The sequence below is a fragment of the Aquarana catesbeiana genome, linkage group LG06 (assembly GCF_042186555.1).
Source record: "Aquarana catesbeiana isolate 2022-GZ linkage group LG06, ASM4218655v1, whole genome shotgun sequence".
Taxonomy (NCBI): domain Eukaryota; kingdom Metazoa; phylum Chordata; class Amphibia; order Anura; family Ranidae; genus Aquarana; species Aquarana catesbeiana.
In genome coordinates, this window is record NC_133329.1 from 62,311,656 (window position 1) to 62,337,119 (window position 25,464).

The 25,464-nt window shown below is 43.7% G+C and overlaps 1 protein-coding gene across 2 annotated transcripts in view; it reads left to right on the forward strand.

Moving 5' to 3' along the window:
• Positions 1 to 25,464, forward strand: part of LOC141148553 (uncharacterized) — a 107,684-nt gene that overhangs the window by 56,067 nt on the left and 26,153 nt on the right. For both annotated transcript variants that reach the window (XM_073636102.1, XM_073636101.1), the window contains 3 exons: positions 10,280 to 10,651; positions 15,541 to 15,843; positions 18,900 to 19,250. In XM_073636102.1, coding sequence (XP_073492203.1) covers positions 10,280 to 10,651; positions 15,541 to 15,843; positions 18,900 to 19,250 — 1,026 coding nt within the window. The remainder of the gene's footprint in view (positions 1 to 10,279; positions 10,652 to 15,540; positions 15,844 to 18,899; positions 19,251 to 25,464) is intronic.

Here is a 25,464-nt window from a genome sequence, read left to right on the forward strand (position 1 = left end):
TGTACGAATGCTCGAATTTACGAATGTCCAATTTTATTGAATTTCCGAATATTCGGAAAAAATTCGTTAAACGGGTTTTCGTTAATTCGGATATTCACGAATTAACGAATTTGTCGAAATTCGTTAAAAAACTAATTCGGAACAAAACGAATTGCACATGCCTAGTAGCTTTATTGCTCCAAGTACCTGTTCAGGGTCTCTCCTGAACTTTAGTACCTTTTTGGTCCTCCTGACCTTAAAACATGTCCCAGTGTTTATGTACAGACGCTGCACCTTAGCTCTGTGTTAGCCTTTCAGCTTTCTAGCTGCTCTTCTGTCTAGAGTTGCCACCTCATCCCTTTAAACCCGAACACATATGAATTACACGGGTTCTGGGGCTAATTTAATGCAGATAAGACACCAAGTGAGTTTATTTACCACCTTAATCAGCCACAGAACCTGTGTAATTAATATGTGTTCGGGGGATGAGGTGGCAACCCTACTTCTGTCCCACATGAACACTCTCTCAGGCTCGGGCCTTCCTCTGTTCCGTTTTGGACACTATGGTGCATAGCAACACCTCTCACGGCTCCCTTTACACACTGACCTCCTCAAGGGGGTGAGGCTCTAAGCCAGGGGTCTCAAACTGGCGGGCCTCCAGCTGTTGCGAAACTACAAGTTCCATCATGCCTCTGCCTGTGGGAGTCATGCTTGTACCTGTCAGCCTTGCAATGCCTCATGGGAATTGTAGTTTGGCAACAGCTGGAGGGCCGCAAGTTTGAGACCCCTGCTCTAAGCTCTATCTCTGGCTCTCATATGAATTCAGCACACACCAGAGCCATTAGTGTGCTTGCTACCCCAAAAAACGGCATAAACCACCACTTTAAACAGTAGCACGGGGTCAATGTGCTACAATATATATGTAGTACAGAGACTGCCCATCCCCACATGCTCCAGTCCATGCACACTGGCACCAATATGAACTTTAAATAGGAGAGGGGTTTACTCCAAAACGATCAATAGCAATAATGGGAGGCAAACTTCTCACTAATCTTCTTACATCAGCCTTTCCTGGAGGTAACAAGGAATGGCCAGTATATCTAGAACTTTTTAAGAGCAATCCAGTCTACGTAGCAACCTCTTGCACTTAGATCCCTAGCACAAGCACACTCAAAGTTCACAGCAAGGGCTTTACTTTCAGTGTCCCAGGAGCTATATGCAACCCAACATCCATAGGTAGATTCTCAGTGAACAAAGACCCTTCTCCAGACCAGGACTTCGGAACAATGCCCTCCAGCAACAACTCCCAGGCTTCCCTGGATGACCACACACTCTTTGTGGCCTGTATACCCACGGTGTCCTACTTTCATGGGTGGGGCTAGGTCCCAAGGCCAACGTTGCAGCCAATTACACTCCAGCTCCCTCCTAGCCTATCAAATGGCCAAGGGAGAGACAGATTGTGACGTGACCATGAAGTTGTGCAGCTCCTACGTTAACGGGCCATGCAAAAAAATTCAGTACACTCTTCAGCTAGTCAGCACAAAAAGAAAATCTAAACTGTTTCAACTTGGATTGAAAACAGAGGTTTCTGTTGAATTAATTTGCAAATTTGTGTGAAGCCACACTGCTAAACCAAGGCCAACTGGCAAAGTTTGGTCGCAAGCTCTAGTTCATTCATAGGGTAGGTTAGGGGTTGGAGTCCATAAAGACAGCTTTATTGCATTTCACGCATCACCAAGTTAAGCAGCATTTCCATAAAGTCCAAATAATGGAGGATTATAGTGTATAGCAAGGTGATGTCAGCGGTCACCAGCCAAACACCTGGCTTCAATGTAACCTCAGAGAGGAGATTAATCACATGTCGCGAGTCTTTAATAAAGGACCGCATTTTACGAACCAAGGGTTGTAAGTAAAAATCGATATATCTGCCCACCCGTCTGGAGGAGGATACGTGCTGACATCACCACGCTGTTTCGTTAGGAGGACAGGCGTTTGTTTGTAGCCGGCCGGCTCTGCTGTTTTTATTCGTGATTTTTAACTGTCTAAATGTAAGTGCAATACTGTTTTTACTAAGTAAATATCCGATTAGACAATATTACACTATGGTTGGTTTTCTCTCTCTGGGTTTACTGCTGAGTTTGTTGTTGAACTAAAGGATTGAACGGTGGTATTGGTGTTTGGATATACCTATGCAGCCATCCATCCAGAGCTTATTTCCACGATCCTCCGTGCAAGAAAAGGCCTTGGCTGGACCTTAGCCACATGCCTGGTTTTGCTTGCCATCTGGTAAGCGAGTTTTTCTAAAGGTGGTGGCACACTTCGTTGAATAAACTCACTGTGGTGTCAATACTAGAAGAATCTGGTTTATTATTTCATCATTTCAGCCATTAGAAACATGATGTTTATTTCCACAATCAAATATTTTGCAATAATTGGACTATATTAGCGCGGCTTCTCCTATCTATGGTCTTAATCCTAGTCTGGTGCTTACACTGTTCAAGCCCCCTTTTAATAGGGGAAAAAGTCCAATTCTGCAAATCAAAACATTTTTCAAAAATGCTTTTTTCTAAGTTGATTAGTTTCTTTCAAAACAACTAATATTACTGTAGATAACAAATGTACTGTAAAACATATCCAACAAAAAAATTTAATTCATGGTATTTGTACTGGATTTTTTATTATTGATCAGCAATTTATAGCGAAACTGCGATAGTATTTTCTATCTGACACTAACTTTGGCACTTTGTGGGAACCAGTGACACTAATACAGTGAATAAAAACAGAATCTGTTGCGCTTAATAAAACATATAGTAGAAGCTGCTGACACAAAAATTGCTGGATACAATTGAAGAGATATCAATAGGAATGGTGCAGCGCTAAAAAATATTCATGTAAAAATGTCCCAATAAGAACCAAAATAAATATGGTCAAACAAAAGTCCTCTCCGTCAGGAAGAAATAATACTCTAATCAGCGAGATCCATATTGAAAGGAGACACAGAAGAGAGATGAAAACACCGTCACCAACACCCAAACAAACTGACCCTTACCATCAGTGTATGGGTTATACACATGTGTAGAATAAAGGCAGTCTTCATAGAATAAACCAACAATCTTCTAATGGAGTAGCACCAACATATTCCCCTCTGAACTAAATGGAAGGCTTTAGATCTCCTTTTGGTAGCTGGATATTAAACCAAGTATACTCCAGTATGCATATGCACCTCAAGATCGTGGTACGTAGGGAATAAAAAGAAAACGCTCATTGCGCAATCTCCATAAACAAGGATAATTTATTGAAAAGATAAAAACCACTCACATTTAGTAAGAAGGTATACAGCAGTGTGAAGCGTCCAGCGCTTCTAACCACAAAGATGGCCGCCGTGTCACCGTCCCACCGCGTCCTGCTGCGCCAGTCTCTATCATCGCCCAACGTTTCGTCATCAACATGCGTCTTCAGGGGCGTAGTTATGACGCAAACTGACGTGTATTTATAGGAACAACGGAACTGGACAGGCGGAAATCAGAGGACAGGAAGTGTGACCTTCCGAACTGGAAGTAATATATCTCATAGAGATTGATATATTAGAATAGATAGTAGTAATACTCAGTTTAGGCAAAGGATTTGAATCAAAGATAAAAATATCCTTAAAACAAATCTTATTATAAAACAATCGAACTATGGGTGATCAATAAATCAAAAACGTAGAGAAGGAGCAGCGGTGGTTACCGGTGGTGGCAACATCTTGTGGCCAAAATACAAACTACCATATAAATAATGAATGCAAAGAATTTTGATACAAAAAATACCTTACCCCAATCAATATCACTGGAGGTGGCGGCATCTTGTGGCCAAAGTACAAACTACCAAATGAATAATGAATGCAAAGAATCTTGATAAGAAAATACTTTACACCAATGAATATCAGGAGGTGAAGAAAAACGACCACACCATATGATACCCAAAAAACATACCGAAAACATAATCAATAATGCAAAAATGAAACAACATAAAATAAAAATAAAATAAAATAGAATAAACGCAGGAAACCTAGCTGTTGCTAATAAAGGCATTCAAATCCCATTCCAGATTCATCCCATATGGAAAATAGGTCCTGGCTTGGTATATCCATTTGGTCTGTAGCTGAGAGACCCCTCTAGTCATGTTGCTTCCCCTCCAATGGCCAGAGAATTTATCAATTCCCAAAAACACAGTGCCCTTTGGATTACAGTCATGTTTCAGAGAATAGTGCTTCAAAAGACTATGCTTAGGGAACCCCCTTTTTATATTATCAACATGTTCTTTAAGCCTGATGTGTAATTTACGGATAGTACGCCCTATGTACTGAAGCCCACAGGGGCAAATAATAATATACACCAGATGTCTAGTAGTACATGTAATGAAGGGCTTAATTGGAAAGGATTCATGGGTGGAAGTGGATTGGAAGGAATCTACTTTCCTAGATTTGTTGGTGCTAAGCTTACAAATTGGGCATCTCCTACAAGGAAAGAAACCCCCCATCTTTTGGAAGAACGAAATCTGCTTAGGTGGGTGAATTGATGATATTGGGAGCTACCTGTAGCCTCAATGGGGGAGCTCCCCTATATACCATACGAGGTAGGTCGGGCAAATCAGGGTCCAAAACCCTGTCTTCCTTCAAGACTTTCCAATGCCTTTGAATCATTTTTTGAATCTCTTAATATTGGTTAGAGTAGGCAGTGATAAACGAAAATTTGAAAGAGGTATCTTGAACTTTAATTTTCGCAGTTAGCAAGTTCTCCTTATTTTTCTCTCTTGCAAGATTAAACGCCACATCCAAGGCTTCCGCTGAATAACCCTTTTCAAGAAACCGCTGCCTGAGAATAGAGGATTCAGACACAAAGTCCTCACTGTTCTTGCAGTTACGCCTCAACCTTAGGAATTGGCTCTTAGGTACTGATCCCAGCCAGGCCTTATGGTGAAAGCTTTTAGTGTCTATATAGCCATTGCGATCTGTAGCTTTAAAATAGGTGGAGGTAATAAGAACACCTTCATTCACTCTAGTCCTAAGGTCAAGAAAATGTATCTCAGTAGTGCTAGCCTTAAATGTAAGGGCAATACCCCTATCGTTAGCATTGAGACCAGCAATAAACTCCGACAGGGACTCAAAACTACCATCCCATAGGAGGAGGATGTCGTCTATATATCTTTTCCAGAACACCAGCTCTACCCTGGGTTCTTGATAGACGACATCCTCCTCCCATTTGGCCATGAAAAGATTGGCCATGCTCGGGGCAAATTTAGCCCCCATGGCTACACCCCTATTTTGCAAATAATAGGAGCCATCATGCCAAAAATAGTTGTGTTGCATGGCATATTCCAGTAGACTTAGAATAAAGGTGGTTTGGTTGTTCTGGAGAGAATCCTTCTTCAAAAAGTGCTCTACTGCTTCTTTACCATGATGGTGCGATATTACAGTGTAGAGTGAAGCAACGTCCACAGTTGCAAGAATATAAGAATCTTTCCACTGTATACTGCTAAGCTCATTAATTACTTGCGTTGAGTCCCTCAGATAAGAAGGAGTCCCAACCACAAGAAGCTGCAAAAAATGGTCCACATATTTGCCCACCCTGGAAGTAACCGAGTCAATACCGCTGACTATCGGCCTTCTAGGGGGGCAAATGGGATCCTTATGAACTTTAGGTAAGTAGTAGATCACTGGGATCCTAGGGGCTGATGGAATAAGGAAAGCCTTTTCTTTTTTGGAAATAATCCCATTATTGAAACCCTCATCTACAACCCTAACCAACTCCTCCTTATATTGGGATACAGTGATCGCTGGTAAAAATATGCACTGTCACTGTACTAATGTCACTGGCTGGGAAGGGGTTAACATCAGGGGGGAATCAGAGTTAAATGTGGGCCTAACCAGTGTTTATGTGTGTACTGTGTACACACATAAACTTTCACTAAGAGATGTGCTTTGCAGGGAAACAAAAACCAGCACATCCCTGCTGACAGGACAGAGCTCTGTCCTGTCTTCCTCCTCACCGTTCAGCTTGTGCCGGCAGTCATCCATTGGCCGGCACTCGCTGATCCACTTGTGCTGTGATTAATCACAGCACAGGCAGCGTGCTGGCAGCGCACGCGTGCACCCCCTACCCGAAGAGCAGAGTTGTAAATATACGTGATTCTGCGTAGCCGGCCTGCACTGTAGCAGTAAAGCTACAGTGCGTGGTCGGCAAGTGGATATTTACCTTTCTGGCACTCCATGTTGAAATGCTGACACTTTGCTGTTCCCTAGTCTCTCCAAGTATTCAACACTTCGGGTCTTGGAAAGTCCAGTAGTACACAGAAAAATAAGTGGCAATAAGTGGCACTAAAGCAGCCTTCAACAATTTATAGGCACACCTGTCTATGTCATGTTTACATAGACAGAGCTCTTTCCAGTCTTCCTCCTCCCTGATCAGCAGGTGACGGCAGGTCATTCATTGGCTGGCACCCGCTGATAGGCTTGTGCTGTGACTAATCAGTGGCATTAAATCAGCGTTTAACAATTTATAGGTGCACCACGTTGCCCTTACAGTCTTCATAAAGCCCTTCACAGTTCCACCATCCATGAATATCACCTTCACCAAGAGGAACATGGAGTAGCTTTCCAGAAATGCAGACCTCTAATTTATAGGAGGTCAAATTGTGCTTCTCATCTTGAGTCACGAGAAATAGTAGATGCTCTCTGTCCACTAAAGGTATATTATATTGTGTGTATATATACATATATTGGACATTCACATCAGTCCATGCCCTCAAGGAGCTTACATTGTAAGGTTCCTACCTCACATGAAGACATAGTATGGCCAATGTGGACAGGAGCCAACTAACTTATCAGCATGTCTTTGGAGTGTGAGTGGAAAAAGGAGTACCTGGAGGTAACCCATGCAAGCAAAAGGAGCACATGCAAACTTAGGTAGTTTCTTGTTTGGGATTTAAACCAATGGCCCTATTATTGTAAGGCAGGAGTGCTAAACACTGCACTACCATGCTGCCCACAGTACTGTTCTCACTGTAAATGTGAAGGCATACATTTTCCATAGTGTAACCCACAAAAAAATATAAGAATAAGTAGTAAAAACATACATTAAAGATCCAGATCTTCAACATGCAGAAACATGTCCATGTCACTCTTGATGACTCTACCCTACACGTTTCTGACTTTGGCCATTTTTGTACAAGTAACATTGTTGCAGGCATTATCTACAATGGAGTCATTGTCAGAGCTCCTTAATTATAGAGTGGGGCCTGGCTATCATTTCAACAGTTTGGTGTTGCTGATTGTAGTGGCAGAATGGCCACTCTGGGGAAAATGACCAGGGCGTAAGAAGTACACCCAAGGTATTTGTATAACGTTTATTCAAGGCTTACATCATATGCCCAAGGTTCTTAGCTGTTTATAGAGAACTATACTGTGAGAAAAATGGAGGCTGCCATTGATGACCTCCTTCAGAAAATGTAACTTGCCTGACTCATGTTCGTAGTGACCGACCCAGAAAAATATGCAGCATGTGAAGTAAGCACCCCTGATTTCCACATTTGTTTGTGACTGGTAAATCAATAAGCATCAAAATCCCTGGATAAGCCATTTCTCAGAAAGAGAACTTGTAGAAGAATACATATCGGCCTAAAATGAGAAAAAATTAGCTTTTTTTAAAAAAAATGGGGATATTTATTATAGCAAAAATTACAAAATATTGTGTTTTTTTGTTTATAGCGCTGAAAATAAAAACCACAGAGGTGATCAAATACCACCAAAAGAAAGCTCTATTTGTGGGAACAAAAGGACGTCAATTTTGTTTGGGTGCAGCGTCACACGACCGCGCAATTGTCAGTTAAATCGACGCAGTGCCGAATCGCAAAAAATGGCCCCGTCATTCAGCAGCCAAATCTTCTGGGGCTGAAGTGGTTAAACTTAACACCTCTGTGCAATTGGTTTGCACAGGGCAGCCAGATCCTTCTCTTCTCGGGTCCTTCTTCTGCTCTCCTGCCCCATTCCTCCTTCGAGTGCCCCCTCAGCCATCAGCTTGCTACAGGGAGCACCCGAGCCAAGTCAGAGCTCCATGTATCCATTCAGACACGGAGCCCCGACCTGGCCTGCCCCTCTCTCCCCTGATTGGCTGACATACTTTGACAGCTGCGGGAGCCAATGGCGCCACTGCTGTGTCTCTGCCAATCAGGAGGAGTGTCTTGGATGGCTGTGGGGATCGTGGACATCGCTGCAGAGAGAAGGGGCTCAGAGTAAGCATTAGGAGGTTGCTGGGGGGGGGGGGGGGGGCTGCTACAAACAGAAGGTTTTTTATCTTAATGCATAGAATGCATTAAGATAAAAAACCTGAAGTGATTGTTTAGTGTAGGCTGCTCAGTGTGCTCTGGTGCTGCCCATGCTATCTTGAAGTTTCCCTGTGTCCCAGCAGCTATGGAAAGTGTTGGACAGTAGGCAGAAACCATGCAGATGCAGGGAGTATGAATATTCATATAGCCCGGACCAGATACAAGGGGAAGTGCTCCTGGGCATGCTGAGTGCCGTATTTATATTTGATGAGCACATTGGCTCAGGGGTTTTTCTCCAGAGAGGAGAGGTCTGGTTGGGGAGGTGGCTTGTTGCCTCTCCCCAGCACAGGCTGACGTGTGGCCTCAGGTGGGCGACCCGAAGGCCTGAACAGCGACTGCTAAAATCCAAGGTTCTCCTGAGAGTGACTGAGGAAGGATGTCCATGGATCCTGTCTGGTATCACGGAGGAAGGTGACCAGGGCCTCGTGAGTACAGTCTGTCCCTAAAGGGATCTTAAAGACTTGTGTTGCCAAATCCCCCTCTGGGTGCTAGAAGTCAGCTGCTGGGTGTAGGCTATAGGGGACACCGGCTGGTGTCTTGAAGAGCAGGGTCCACTAAATTCCTTCTACTAAAAAGAGACTTTGCTCTATTCTGTACCATCTGCTACACAGGTCTACAGAGAAAGCTGTCCTCACCTGTAGTTAAATTTGGAGTATCCTGCTATATCCCTTCCTTATCCAAGTTCTCCAAATAAAACAAAACAAATCCCCTAGACTGGTCATTGGAGACAACGAGTGGAAGGGTGTGTGCACCTGGCTGTGTGGGAAATAATCTGTGACTGGCTGTGGATTAAAGTGGAGGGCCACCCTGAAAAAAAAAAAATCACCAAAAATCCTAAAAAAAATAAAAAAAAAAAACATTTGAAAAAAAAAAAAAAAAAATTTAAACTTACCTAAACCCTTGTTGCTAGGCAGTCTTCCTAATCTGCCTCTTCCTATTCCGCGGCGTGTTCTTCTCCTCGGTAAGCAGCCCCGTTGTCTTCTGGGAACTGTGTGTGTTCCCAGAACACCACGGGGCCATTCACAGAACGGAGCGCCGCGCCGCTCGCGCGTGCGCAGTAGGAAACTGGCAGTGAAGCCGCAAGGCTCCACTGCCTGTTTCCCTTACTTAGGATGGCGGTGCCGGCACCTGAGAGCCGAGGAACGGGTCGGCCTCGGGCGGCCGACATCGCGGGCACCCAGGACAGGTAAGTACTTATTTAAAGTCAGCAGCTACAGTGTCAGTATCTGCTGACTTTAAAATCTTTTTTTTTTTTTGGACGGAATCCCGCTTTAAACAGTGGGGAGACCCGGGCAAAATATCAGCGGCTTCTGCTGGGGTAGCGCTACAATTAGATTATGATCGTTAAGGGCCCTTTCACACTGGGGCGGGGGCGGCGTCAGCGGTAAAACGCCGCTATTATTAGCGGCGTTTTACCGTTGGTATTCGGCTGCTAGCGGGGCAGTTTTACCCCCCGCTAGCGGCCGACAAAGGGTTAAAAACCACCGCAAGGTGCCTCTGCAGAGGTGCTTTGCCGGCGGTATAGCCGCGCCGTCCCATTGATTTCAATGGGCAGAAGCGGTGAAGGAGCGGAATACACTCCACTCCTTCACCGCCCTGAAGATGCTGCTAGCAGGACTTTTTTTTCCCGTCCTGCCAGCGCATCGCTCCAGTGTGCAAGCCCTCGGGGCTTTCACACTGGATACAAAGCAGTGGCACTTTCGGGTCAGTTTGCAGGCGCTATTATTAGCGCAATAGCGCCTGCAAACCGCCCCAGTGTGAAAGGGCCCCAACAGTATCTTGTATTTCTCAATTAGTAGTAGAAATGAGCAGAGACAGATCTTGAGGTAAGATCCTAATTAGGTAGCCAGTTGCTGTGTAAACTCTTGCACAGGCTTCTCTCCAACAGACAGAAGCTCTAACATGTAATTACTTTTTTTCCCCCCTTTTTTAACAGACTTGCAGCAGTTTCAGGTGAGTCACATCCACAAGGAACATGTACGGGGAAATGAAGAGAAGGTCAATTTATTTTGTATGGCATCCAAGTGTCCAGATGCGGTGAAGGTGACTTGGATAGTTAGAGAACAGGACCAAAGGCCGATTATAATATCAGAGAGTCCGGCAATCAAAGATGAAGAAGCCGGACCATTAATAAACCATGAATACACTGTAAAAACTGACCAGACAGAGGATAACGGACTACAAAATGCTACAACTGTACTGAGCTTCAACCCAACCAAATCCAGTCACAAGAACACTGAGATCAAATGTGAACTCCAATGTGGTGAGAGATGTGAGGAAAGAACGCTGAACTTCAGTTTCTGCTACAGTAAGGACACTTTATTAGTATATCTTCTGCAGATGATTCTGTTATTGAGTGCAATATAAAGGAAAATTGGCACAAACTAGCCTCTATTCTAGAGAGGAGAGACCTTTTAAAGGGAAACTATATTGGTTTTGTGTCCATTTTATTTATTCATCTTCTCGGTCCACATATATTTGGACACAGGCACAATTTTTTTTTTTTTCAGTATTTACCAAAACATATTTAAGCTGAAGTTATATAATGGATATGGACTGGAAGTGCACACTCTCAGGTTTAATTATAGGGCATGCACATCCAAATCGGACAAATGCTCCGTACACACGATCGGACTTTCCGACAACAACACTGTGGAATTTTGTTCCAAGGTTGTTGGCTCCAGCTCGTCTTGCATACACACGGTCACACAAATGTTGGCCAACAATTACGAACGTAGTGACGTACAAGGCGTACGGCGAGCCAATAAAAAGGAAGTTCAATAGTCATGTGATATCTCCATTATGAACGCTAGTTTTACAAAACTGAGCGCTTGATTCCGAGCATGCGTCTCTGTACTTTGGACTTTTGTGTGACGGACGTGTGTACACACAATCGGAAAGTCCGACAACAAACATTTGTTGGCGGAAAATTTGAGAACCTGCTAGCCAACATTTGTTGGCGGAAAGTCCGACAACAAATGTCTGATGGAGCATACACACGGTCAGACTTACCGCCAACAGGCTCACATCCAACATTTCCCGTCGAAAAATCAGATTGTGTGTACGAGGCAAAAGAGTTTAGGAATTACAGCTCTTAAGAATAGCCATCCCACTTTTTCAAGGGACCAAAGGTAATTTAACAATTGATTCAAAAGCTATTTCATGGCCAGGTGTGGGCTTCTCCTTCATTATTTCTTCATCAATTAAGAAGGTAAATGGTCTGGAGTTGATTCTAAAGCCTCGTACACACACTTTGATTTTCAGACCACAAAACGTCCGATTTTTGTGGCATGCTAGTCTCATGTCGAAAGTGAAGAGGTTACTAACAATACAAGAATTTTCGTTTGACAGAATACAACGTCAGAAGTGACGTAATGTGTTGAATAGTTTTGTATGTATTTGTTCTGCCTATTCTTGCTCTTACGATTTTTTTCATACGAAAACCAAAGTATTGAAACGAAAATCAGACGTTGAGTTCACATCCGACAAAAATTTTATAGTTTGCACATCCAGCTTTTGTCTGATGAAAAAGTGAAATCTGCTGTCCAAAGCACCGTACTAATGGTAAGATTTGCGGACGATCGGTCGTCGTAACACAATTGACGTCTGAAAGTCAAAGCGTGTGTACGGGCCTTAACGGCTTCCCGACCAACCGCCGCAGTTATACTGTGGCAGGTTGGCTCCGCCGCGCGAGCCGTCAAGCTATACGTCGGCTTGCGGGGTCGGTATAGCAGGCGTGCGCCCGCTGCACAGTGGGGGTGCCGATGCTCGTGGCCGACGGCCGCGATGACCGCCTGCCACGAGCGATCGTGACCAGGAGACACAGAACAGGGACGAGTGTGTGTAAACACACACTTCCCTGTTCTGCTCTGACAGGAGTGACAGATCGTGTGTTCCTATTAGCTAGGAACCACAATCCGTCACTTCCTCTAGTTAGTCCCTCCCCCTTCAGTTAGGGAACACAGTTAACCCCTTGATCGCCCCCTAGTGTTAACCCCTTCCCTGCCAGTGACATTTTTACAGTAATCAGTGCATTTTTATAGCATTGATCGCTGTATTAATTCCAATGGTCCCAAAAATGTGTAAAAATTGTCTGATTTGTCCGCCATAATGTCGCAGTCACAATAAAAATCGCAGATCACCGCCATCACTAGTAAAAAAAAATAAAAAAAATAAAAATGCTATAAATCTATACCCTATTATTGTGATTTTTTTTACCAAAAATATGTAAAAGAATACATATCGGCCTAAACTGAGAAAAAATTTGCTTTTTTAAAAAAAAATGGGGATATTTATTATAGCAAAAAGTACAAAATTCGTTTTTTTTTAAATTGTCACTCTTTTTTTGTCTATAGTGCAAAAAATAAAAACCACAGAGGTGATCAAGTACCACCAAAAGAAAGCTCTATTTGTGGGAAAAAAAGGACGTCAATTCTGAAAATGGGGGAACTGTGTATAAAAATGGTTGCAGTTCCTAAAATTTGTACTTGATATTTATGTTCAACCCCTTGAATTAAAGCTTTGTGCACTGGTCCAAATCATTTGGTGGAGGGGGAATTATGGTGGGGGGTTGTTTTTCAGGGGTTGGGCTTGGCCTCTTAGCGCTGGTTCACACAGGGGCAACACGACTTACAGCGCGACTTAGCAAGGCGACTTCAGCGCGACCTCAGCGCAACTTCAGCGCGACTTCAGCGCGACTTGAGGCGACTTACAAGGCGACTTCAAGTCGCCTCCAAGACAGGCGACTTTCCAGTGGCCAATCAAACTACAATCCGCTCTGGGGGAGGGAGGGGTTTGCGTGAAAAAAACATCTTCTCTTCCTGTGAAGTCGCTTCACTATAGACCACGATCCGACTTGTAGGCGACTTCCATTGAAATCAATGGGTACAAGTCGCCTACAAGTCGCCTTGAAGTAGTACAGGGACCTTTTCTGAAGTCGGAGCGACTTCAGTAGCGTACATATAGACGGCTCTCATTCACTTACATGGACTTTCAGATGTCAAGCGACTTGGGGCGACTTGAGGTCTGACAAGTCGGATCCCAAGTCGCGGTAGTGTGAACCGGCACTTAGTTCCAGTGAAGGGAACTCTTAGTGCCGGTTCACACTACCGCGACTTGGGATCCGACTTGTCAGACCTCAAGTCGCCCCAAGTCGCTTGACATCTGAAAGTCCATGTAAGTGAATGAGAGCCGTCTATATGTACGCTACTGAAGTCGCTCCGACTTCAGAAAAGGTCCCTGTACTACTTCAAGGCGACTTGTAGGCGACTTGTACCCATTGATTTCAATGGAAGTCGCCTACAAGTCGGATCGTGGTCTATAGTGAAGCGACTTCACAGGAAGAGAAGATGTTTTTTTCACGCAAACCCCTCCCTCCCCCAGAGCGGATTGTAGTTTGATTGGCCACTGGAAAGTCGCCTGTCTTGGAGGCGACTTGAAGTCGCCTTGTAAGTCGCCTCAAGTCGCGCTGAAGTCGCGCTGAAGTCGCGCTGAAGTTGCGCTGAGGTCGCGCTGAAGTCGCCTTGCTAAGTCGCGCTGTAAGTCGTGTTGCCCCTGTGTGAACCAGCGCTCAAGGCGTCAGCATACCAAGATATTTTGGACAATTTCATGCTCCCAACTTTGTGGGAACAGTTTGGGGATGGCCCCTTCCTGTTCCAACATGACTGCGCAGCAGTGCACAAAGCAATGTCCATAAAAACATGGATGAGCAAATTTTGGGAGGAGGAACTTGACTGGACTACACAGAGTCCAGACCTCAACCCGATAGAACGCCTTTGGGATGAAATAGAGTGGGGACTGTGAACCAGGCCTTCTCGTCCACATCAGTGCCTGACCTCACAAATTTGCTTCTGGAAGAATGGTCAAACATTCCCATAGACACACTCCTAAACCTTGTGGACAGCCTTCCCAGAAGAGTTGAAGCTGTTGTAGCTGCAAAGGGTGGGCCAACTCAATATTGAACCCTACAGACTAAAGGCCCATACACACGATCTGACTTTTTGACAACAGCGGTCCGACTGACCTGTTTTATCGGACAATCCGACCGTGTGTATGATCCATCGGACAAATGTTCGCTGTGCATGCTCTCAAACTTTCCGGCAACAAATGTCCGATGGAGGATAATCCAATCGTGTGTACATAAGTCCATAGGACTAAAGTCCAAAGTACAAACACGCATGCTCAGAACCAATGCTAAAGATCAGACAACAATAGCAGAAGGTGCCCAAAGGGTGGCGGTAAAGAGCTGAAAAACGACGTGATTTGGTGAAAGTTGGCTGAAAATGTTCTGCTGTGTGTATGCAGAACAAATTCACGGCCAACGCCCTTCGGACCAAAATCCACGGAAAAGTCTGATGGAAGTCCGATCGTGTGTATAAGGCTTAAGACTGGGATGTCATTAAGTTCATGTGCGTGTAATGGTAGGTGTCCCAATATTTAATAATTTTGGTAATATAGTGCTATATCTGTCTTTAGATATCCATGTTCCTTTTGTGCATTATTGTGCCATTATTTGTAAAACAATAATTGAACCATAATGCACAACCAAGGATTCCTAGAGCACTATGAATATCCTAAAATATAGATATAGAAAAAAAATTTTTTTGATGCTGTACTAACTGGAATTAGCAGTGTGAAAACCCTCTGTTTTGTTTGTATCTAGAAATTAGCGAAATTGAAAGTGCTTTTTTTCCTCAATTGTCTCTAAAAAATGTTCAAATTTTTAGTGAAATTCATTGAGATCCATAATGGAATGTGAAATCAAAGTGGTGTTTAGGGGTTTATAAGGATGCACTGGGCTCCAAAGGGTTGCAGAGACCTATACTGGACCTGTTCTTGTACCTATAAAATGGGCTAACGGTCTAATATATATCCATATTGCATATCTGTACCTCCTCATCTCCTTAACATAGGATGGAGGTGTTCTGTAGCCCATAGAGTTGACCTGGATGGGTGGAGAACACTGCACAAGTCAATGTAGAGGCAGACAGGAAGTTACAAGCTCACTAGATCTCTGGCAGGATCGCAGGTATATTTTCTACACTATTGTGGAGATATAACAAAACTCTATCAATTTATTTTTAGCAGACCTAAGGGGAATAAATAGGAGTAGTTTATTGTTAGGGTTTACATAGACTTAACTGGTGATATAGAATGTCTGTTATTACTAATAATGACCGTATTCATTTCATTTTCCAGAAAAGCCGTCAATAAAAGGTCCTATAGATCTCTCCCTGGATGACTCAGGAAATGTTTTGTGTTCTTTAACTTTGGAGAACTTTTATCCCGGAGATATCCAAATAAAATGGAACTGTGGAGTTGGAAATAACCAAGAACTGCCGTCTACTGAGGATATAAAGTATGACAACGATTACACATCTCGATGCAACAGTATCTGTACGATCCCCTGGAAACACTTCATGGGTCCTGGTTCTAAAGTACGAGTGACCTGGACTCACAGATCTCTGGATCAGCCGGGATATCAGGAACTGTCTTTAAAAGGTGTCACCATTTACTGTTTACTTTTCAATTTAAACAGTTTTTTATTAGAAAAAAAACCCCTAAATTTACAAATAGTACATTTGTGTAGGAAATATCAGATGTGGTTGACAATCTTACAAACAGTTATTTGGTCAGACATCCCATAAACAATATGTTACATGGTGAGACACACATTTACATGGAGATAATGAAATGACGCATGGTACATCCCGTATTATATTTTATCTCATTACAGATATGATATGGAGTAATGGAAAAAATATTAGAATGTAAGGCACTGGCAAAAAAGGGGTCTTCCTATCAGCTGAGGTTTTAGAAGCGATCCCAGATTTTGGCGTACTTGGATGGGCAGCCTCTAAGCGTGTAGATAAGCTTTTTGTACAATAAGCTATTGTTCACTTCTGCTAACCATGAACTGAACTCGGGTGGGGTGGTCCTCATCCACTGTTTTGCTATGACTCTTCTTGTAGAAAAGTGTTTCGTTCAGAAATATTTTAGTAAATTCATCCATGTCAGGTTCTGGGTATATACCCAAAAGGCACGGCTTGGGGTGTGAGGTAAGGGGAGAACCCATGGTGTCATGAAGAACCTATACAATCTGTGTCCAGAAGCCATGGATCTTGGGACAGCTCCAGAGTAGGTGATAGAACGTTCCTGTTGCCTGGGTACACATCATACAGTTAGCAGGTTGATCTCGTTTATACCTAGATGCTCTAAGTGGAATGAAGTAAGAACAGTGAATTATATAGATCTGTGTGAGACGATCAGAAAGTTTAGGAGAAACTAGTTTGCAGGTGTCTAGAGCGTCACTCCATTCCTCATCCTCTGTTGCCTCTATTTTACTGTTTGCTTTTAAATTGTACCATTCCCAGACTATGGGCATTAAAGTATTTACACATTTACATACCTCCTAACATTTTGAGATGGGAATGAGGGACACCTACTTGCAAATGTATGTAGGCATAGGACATGCCCCCCCGCCACACCCCCCTTAAAGGAGAATTAACCACAAAAAAAGGTTAATTAAATCCATACAGGCTTTTTTATCACTACTATTCCTTTATATTGGCTTTTAAAATGTACAAATGCAGCAATTTAGAAATCAGATGAAAGGTTTAGCACTGGGAAACACTTTTTGAAAGATAAAAAGTGCATTTTATATACAACTATATAGATAAAACCGAAATGAGGGACAAATGAGGAGGAATGAGGGACAGAGGGACATTGCTCCAAATCAGGGACAGTCCCTCCAAATCAGGAACAGTTGGGAGCTATGCATTTATAACATTCAGTAAAAGGAACTTAAAGCAATCTGCCACTGACCATCACTGACCCCTGTAGCTGCATGTACTGCACAGTAATTGATCTTCAAATATCACAACAGAGCCTCTGAAGTTAAAGTGGTTGTATACCCTTTGTCTTAATTTTTACCTACAGGTAAGCCTATTATAAGGCTTACCTGTAGGTAAAATGAATATCTCCTAAACCTGTACAGTTTAGGAGATATTCACTTTGCATGCAGCCGTTGACGTCAGTGGCGCATTTCCTGTGAAGGCCTGGCTGAAGGTCCGGCAGACGGACCCTGCCCGGGAAGAAGACTCCTGCGTGCATGTGTATGAGTGACGTAATCGCGGCTCCGGACACTCACAGCACCGGAGCTGCGAACCCGGAAGAAGCGCCGAAGGCAAAATGCCAGCTCCCTCTGTGTGGACCGGGATCAGATGCTGACGCCTTGTTCTAAGGTGAGTATTTCATAAAGAGCTAGTATGTGCTGCCTTACATGTTTTTTTTTTTTTCCGTGCGGGTATACAACCGCTTTAAGTTTCAGTCAGTTTCTGAATTAAGGCCCTGCCCTGTCCGACTAGCAATGATGGCACTGTTGAACATTTGACTTTGGAAGGCTCACTTCGGGAACACAGTTAGGTGATACACTTACCTACTTTTCATATGTTGCTCCCTCAATTTCACTCACTAACTAACATTGAGGGAGTGAAACCTTGTTGCTATAGCCAGAGAGGGAGTGATGCATACAGGGTGCTGTGGGCCCTCAATGCATTTTCTAGTGACTCCTTTCCTGGCAAATGCATTGAGTGATATGCACCCATACAGCATCATCATTTTTTTTTTATAGTGGAAAGCTGCCAGGCTACCAATATGTAACCAACCCTGTCAAGTTACCAAACAAAAAGTTTGAGAAAAAAGCTCTCTGCAATAGAAGACGTGTTATACACAACTCTCCCACCTTTCCTCCATCCCAGTGCTGCAGCCTCCATTAGTGTCCTTGGCAATTGACACTTCCTGGAGTGTCAGATAACGTTTTTCTTTACTACCACCTCACCAGTTTACATAGGACCTGGCAGCGGTGTCAGAGTCAGAGAATAGAACCCCAGCAGTGGATGGGGACACAGGATATCCAACTAGTAGTGTATTTAGATTTTGTGCTGCCCTAGGCCTCACTAAACTCGTGCCCCCCCTAATTTAAATATGACCCACCCCTTCCTGTCAAGGCCACACCCCTTGCTGTTTAAGATCCACCCTCAAATTTTCGAGTGGGGACACTAGTTCTGAGGGCCTGGAAGGGGGGGGGGGGGGGCAATGGATTCCCTTAATTTTCATAGATTTTCTCTCACTTCCTGTTTGGCTATGTGGGGCAGGAAGTGAAGGGAAATCTCTGCAATGGGACAGGGATGGTAAAAAAAAAAAAAACTGACAGGGGCTATAACCCTCCTTTATTCTATCCAAAATGAAAAAAAAAAAGTGTTGCCTATAGTTCTACTTTAAGCACAAATTTCTGAAAATTTTATTGAGAGGACTAAGACGATATAACCATGCCAGTGGTGCAACAGAAAACATATAGCACAGTGAGGAAGGTTTGTGGTCCAGGATGATAGGACAGGATACAGCGTTGCATCCAACACTCAAATGGTAAAGCGTTTGGCAAAGGCTACAGAACAGAGGGCAGATAGGATGGGCAAATATTGGCACAGGTGCAATTGACTGCCTATTACTCTTCTCCACTCTATACTCATCGTCTTGTGTTCTGATCCTTGTTTCAGATTTTCCTTGGTGTCCAGTGATGGATGACATTGAAGTCCCATCTTTAGTACACGACAGAGAAGCCAAGCTGCAATGTGTGATCCGGGGGTATTTCCCTGACAATCTGGAGGTGAAGTGGTTACGGAGAGAAGGAGGAAAGCCGGAGCTGTATGAAGTGTCTACTGGTGATAGATATAAGATTCCGGTGTTGGAGATCACACAGGAATCTGATAAGACTTACACCTGTACCGCCTCCCTCATTGTATCCGTGTTACTGAAAACAGAGCACAAATCAGAGTTCATCTGCCGGGTGACACACCCCATTCTGGAGACCCCTCTGGAGAAGAGGACGGGAGAGCTCACAGTGACAGGTATTACTATAGAATTTATTAGGAACACAAGAATGCATTGCTTGCAGACACTACAAAAATCTGTAGACATACTTTCCCTGGGTACACTGAGTATAAATCATGAAACCATTTACACTAGGGAGTCAACTTTCTAAAAATTGTTGTGTGCATGCACTCATCGTAAAAAATTTCTGTAATGTGTCTAAATTGTGTATGATCCTAATATGATTGTCAGCTCCATCTAGTGGCCATAAAACAGTATTTTCCTGATTGCAACATTTCAGGAAAATATCACATTATGGCCACTAGATGGAGCTGATGATTATAGGAAATACACATATTAGCCGCGTCAGTATGCCCTATAGCAGTTTTACTGCTACAGGGCAGCACCTATGCACTGGATCACGTGTATATATACGTGATCGAGCTCTTCCGGGTTGGAGGGCGCGCATGCACATCGGCGGCGGCTTGCTTCCACTGTGATCACACACACCGCAGAAGCTGATTGGCGGGTGCCAGGTACTCGATGTCCTCCGACACTCGCCGATCATCAGTCAGACACACAAAACTGCGATCTGCTTATGTAAACAGGGCGGATCGCCGTTCTGACAGGGAGGAGGGGATGTAGTTTGTGTCCCTGCAAAGCAGGGAATAAATTCCATCTAGTAAATGCACCTCCCGCATAGTATAGTAAAACACAGGCTAGGCACACAGTTAACTCTTTGATCGCCTCTAATGTTAGCCCCTTCCTTGCCAGTGCCATTAAAACAGTGACAGTGCATATTATTTAGCACTGATCACTGCATTAGTGTCACTGATCCCCACAAAGTGTCAGAATGTACACTGTAATATCGCAGTCCCGCTAAAAGTCGATAACCACTGCCATTTACTAGTAGAAAAAAAAATAATATCCCATAGTTTGCAGACGCCAGGAGCCAGGGGCTCTAATCGGTGCTTCAAAATAGGGTGTGCTCGGGGCACAGAGAATGCGCTCGGAGCCCACCGAAGTGTGTGAGAGCAGCGAATGAATATTCACTATTCTCACACTGAATCTCCTTTCCGTCAATCAGGAAGCAGGTCTGAGACCCGTTTCCCGATTGGCCGAAAGGAGAAGCGTTTTGATTTGCCGCAGAGGAGGAGGGAGGAGACGGAAGGGGAAGGAGAAGCTGCCATGTTACCTGCAGAGGAGAGCAGTGGAAGCCGCCTGTGATTGGCCACCATGGATGGGGTAAGTGCACCGACTGACCGGCCGACGGAACAGACCGACCAACCCAACTGAGGGGGTGGCTGTGGGTGCACTATTTGCCACCCCCCCCAGAAAAATTACCACCCGCCGCCACTGGTAGACGCTATAACTTTTGCGCAAACCAATCAATATACGCTTTTTGCAATTTTGTTTTACCAAAAATATGTAGAAGAATATATATTGGCCTAAATTTAAGAAGAACCTTGATTTTTTTTTTTAAATGTTATTGAATATGCATTATAGCAGAAAGTAAAAAATATTGTTTTTTTTTTTTTTAAATTGTCAGTCTTTTTGTTTATAGAGCAAAAAAAACACAGAGGTGATCAAATACCACCAAAAGAAAGCTCTGTTTGTAGGAAAAAAAGACATCAAATTTTTTTGGGTATAGCGTCGCATGATGGCGCAATTGTCAGTTAACTGCTTCCAGACCGCCCCACATACATTATTGCGGCAGGGCGGCCCGGCTGCGTGAAATATCTTACCTGTACGTGGTTTCGTGCACGCGGTTTAGGGGGTGTGTGCGCCGTTCCCGCTGTGATTGGACACAACGGGAGCCGATCAGCGGGTCTGGCAGCCGCGATAGCCGCTGCGACCCACCGATCATTCAGAAGAGAACCGGAGTAGTAGTGTGCCAATGTAAACAAAGCACACTGCTGCTCAAGGAAGAAAAGAGAGAGAGCCTTTCTCAGCTAAGCTGAATCACGATCACTCTTTTCCTCCAGTGAATCCATCCCCCCACAGTTAGAAAGCACCTCCCAGGGAACACATTTAGCCCTTTTTTTTCATTGGATATGTTTTATACCAAAAAGTAAAAAATATATATTTTTTTTTTCAAAATTTTCGGTCTTTCTTTGTTTGGAGCGCAAAAAAGAAAAACTGCAGAGGTGATCAAATACCACCAAAAGAAAGCTCTATTTGTGGGAAAAAAAGGACGTCAATTTTCTTTGGGTACAACATCGCAGGACCGCGCAATTGTCAGTTATAGTGACGCAGTGCCGTATTGCAAAAAAAAAAAATGGCCTCGTCATGAAGGGAGGTAAATCTTCTGGAGGTCAAGTGGTTAGACACAGCATGGCAATTTTTTTGCGACGGCAGTGAAAATGCCTCAACAGATTTTCTTATAAATAAACTCCTAAGAGAATTCTGTTCTCAATATAAAACTTAACTTAAAAAGTAAAAACTTTCAGGCTTGTAACCAAGAGTTGTCACTCTGGTTTGTTTAGTCAACGCCAAGGAAACCGTTTTTTTTTAAATAATTTATTTTTATTAAGATTTTTTTTTTCGTACAAAAATACATAATACAAAATCTTGCACCTAACTGTTCAACAGAGCTTGGTGCAAAAAATACAAAAAGTAGAAAAATATAGAGTTAAATTATCAGCCGAGATCAGCAATGCAAGGCCACAGAGTAAAATATAATTCTCGTTTGAAAAGTTAGCCTTGCAGGGCTCATTGCTAAGGCATAGCTCCCAACTGTCCCTGATTTGGAACAATGTCCCTCTTTCCTCCTCATTTGTCCCTCATTTTGGTCTGATGCATATACCTGTATATAAAATGCACTATTCATCTATCAAAAAGTGTTTCCCAGCGCTAAACTTTTCATCCAGTTTCTAAATTGTTACCTTTTTCAAAAGCTAATATAAAAGGAATAGAAGTGTTAAAAAAATCACTTGTGGGTTTAACTAATGATTATTTTTTAAGGGGGTGTGGCAGGGGGCGTGTCCTATGCCTACATACTTTTGCTAGTAGGTGTCCCTCATTCCCATCTCAAAAAGTTGTGAGGTATGGCTATGGCCTAGCAAAAGCTATCCCCCCCATCTGCCTCCAAGCTGTACCCTCATTAGGCAAGCAACTAAAGAACACTTTAGATGACACTACACTATGGACCAGACTTCCAGGGGTCATTTGTACAGTTGTGCTAGAATCCCATAACTAGGTATTCAGGATAGCACTGGACGTGTAATCATCCACAGTCAGTCCCCGAGTTACAAATGGATTAGGGACTGCCTGTTTGTTCTGAAGTCGGATTTGTTCGTAAGTCGGAAGCACATGGGCAGAACGGCAGAGACGTCGTTTTCCGATGTTTTCCGATGTTTCTGACGTAGTTTTCCGATGTTTTCGCTGCCGCCGCCTCCCGTTCGTAAGTAGGAGTCGTTTGCAAGTCGGAGGTTCGTAACTCCGGGACCCCCTGTATTCAAATTTATAGACATGGCATAGTCAGTAGTGTATTTAGGTATTGTGCTGCTCTAGGCTTGACTAAACTCGTGCACCCCCTAATTTAAATATGACCCACCCCTTCCTGTCAAGGCCACACCCCTTGCTGTTTAAGACCCACCCTGAAATTTTCGGGTGGGGACACTAGTTCTGAGGGCCTGTGGGGGGGGGGGAGCAATGGATTCCCTTAATTTGCATAGATTTCCTCTCACTTCCTGTTTGGCTATGGTGCAGGAAGTGAAGGGAAATCTCTGCAATGGGACAGGGATGGTAAAGAAATAAACTGACAGGGGCTATAACCTTCCCTTACTCTATCCAAAATGAAAAAAAAAAGTGTTGCCTATGGTTCTACTTTAAGCACAAATTTCTGATAATTTTATGGAGAGGACTGAGAAGATATAACCAATGGTGCAGAAGAAAACATATAGCACAGTGAGGAAGGTTTCTGGTCCAGGATGAGAGGACAGTCAAAATTAGAAGCAGAAGCAGCACCCCCCCCCCCCCCCCCCGGAATGCCGGCCGGCCTCATACCAGAAGCAGTGCGGCTGCTTGATTTGCCTCTCAGCCCAGTCTGCCCCATAAGACTGGCGCTACACTAAGAGTGTAGCGCAAGCTGGCGGGGACTCTTTCCATGCTGCCCCCCTGCAAAGTGCTGCCCTAGGCCTGTGACTTGTCGGCCTGGGCCAGGATACAGCGTTGAGCATAGTGATGTACAGTGAAAGGAGAGCAATTTAGGTAAGCAGGCTATAGATGCATTAAACTGACTACCATTTAACTATTACCCTCTGCAGACAAAGTGAAGAGAACATATAAAAGCCTAGGCATTGGTGGAGGGGCTGGAAAGCCAGGGCTGCCAGACCTTGTCAAATTTTTGGGGACATCCTCTATTTATAGTGTTACTAAACCCACATCATAAAAAACATCAATAAACGTTGTATTACATGCTACCCATACTCAGTCACTATGGGATTTGTTTTCTGTATTCTGCAAAAAACCTGGTTGATCCTGCTGCTCTCCATCTCCCTCTTCTGTCCATGTCCCCAATTCAGCTGGGGATTTTGCAGAGCAGTGTTGGCAGCTCTGCACATGCTCAGTTTTCAGTGAGTTTCTGTGCTGAGCATTCCTTCCCTGATCACATCTGAGCAGCCCATGTGACTATAGAGTCACACATGTGGGTGTATACACAGTGGTAAATGACAACCTACTCCCTCCCTCCTCCTCCATGCCCACTAACCAGCTAAACACAATGGGGGCAGGATATTACATCTAGCTTGATGGAGGCTATTTTATTCTAAAGCAGACCATAAAGGGTTGCAGGAAAGAAAATTGCTTGATTCCTCCATCAACACAGTCAGTGTTGATGGGGGACTTCCTCCCATGGACTTGGAACTATTGTGTTCTCCCAGTGGGGGGTGCAGGGAGCCATCCCTGCCAGGAGAACACAGTGATCAATATATATACAGTTAGGTCCATAAATATTGGGACATCGACACAACTCTAATCTTTTTGGCTCTATACACCACCACAATGGATTTGAAATGAAACAAACAAGATGTGCTTTAACTGCAGACTTTCAGCTTTAATTTGAGGGAATTTACATCCAAATCAGGTGAACGGGGTAGGAATTACAACAGTTTCTATATGTGCCTCCCACTTTTTAAGGGACCAAAAGTAATGGGACAATTGGCTGCTCAGCTGTTCCATGGCCAGGTGTGTGTTATTCCCTCATTATCCTATTTACAAGGAGCAGATAAAAGGTCCAGAGTTCATTTCAAGTGTGCTATTTGCATTTGGAATCTGTTGCTGTCAACTCTCAATATGAGATCCAAAGAGCTGTCACTATCAGTGAAGCAAGCCATCATTAGGCTGAACAAACAAAACAAACCCATCAGAGAGATAGCAGAAACATTAGTTGTGGCCAAATCAACTGTTTGGAACATGCTTAAAATGAAAGAACGCACCAGTGAGCTCAGCAACACCAAATGACCCGGAAGACCACCGAAAACAACTGTGGTGGATGACCGAAGAATTCTTTCCCCGGTGAAGAAAACACCCTTCACAACAGTTGGCCAGATCAAGAACACTCTCCAGGAGGTAGGTGTATGTGTGTCAAAATCAACAATCAAGAGAAGACTTCACCAGAGTGAATACAGAGGGTTCACCACAAGATGTAAACCATTGGTGAGCCTCCAAAACAGAAAGGCCAGATTTGAGTTTGCCAAACAACATCTAAAAAAGCCTTCACAGTTCTGGAACAACATCCTATGGACAGATGAGACCAAGATCAACTTGTACCAGAGTGATGGGAAGAGAAGTGTATGGAGAAGGAAAGGAACTGCTAATGATCCAAAGCATACCACCTCATCAGTGAAGCATGGTGGTGGTAGTGTCATGGCGTGGGCATGTATGGCTGGCAATGGAACTGGTTCTCTTGTATTTATTGATGATGTGACTGCTGACAAAAGCAGCAGGGTGAATTCTGAAGTGTTTCAGGCAATATTATCTGCTCATATTCAGCAAAATGCTTCAGAACTCATTGGACGGCGCTTCACAGTGCAGATGGACAATGACCCGAAGCATACTGCGAAAGCATTAATTAATTTAAAAAGTGTAGCGCTATGATGAGAAAGCAAGTGTAAAGGTATAGGACAGAGAGAAGTCTATTTACGTTTTGAAAGAGCAAGTGACCTCATCTAATCTCAAACATAAAAGATATGTAAACTCAAAAGTGTAGTGAATATAGGTGTGACGTCCAATGTCAGCACACCTGTATGC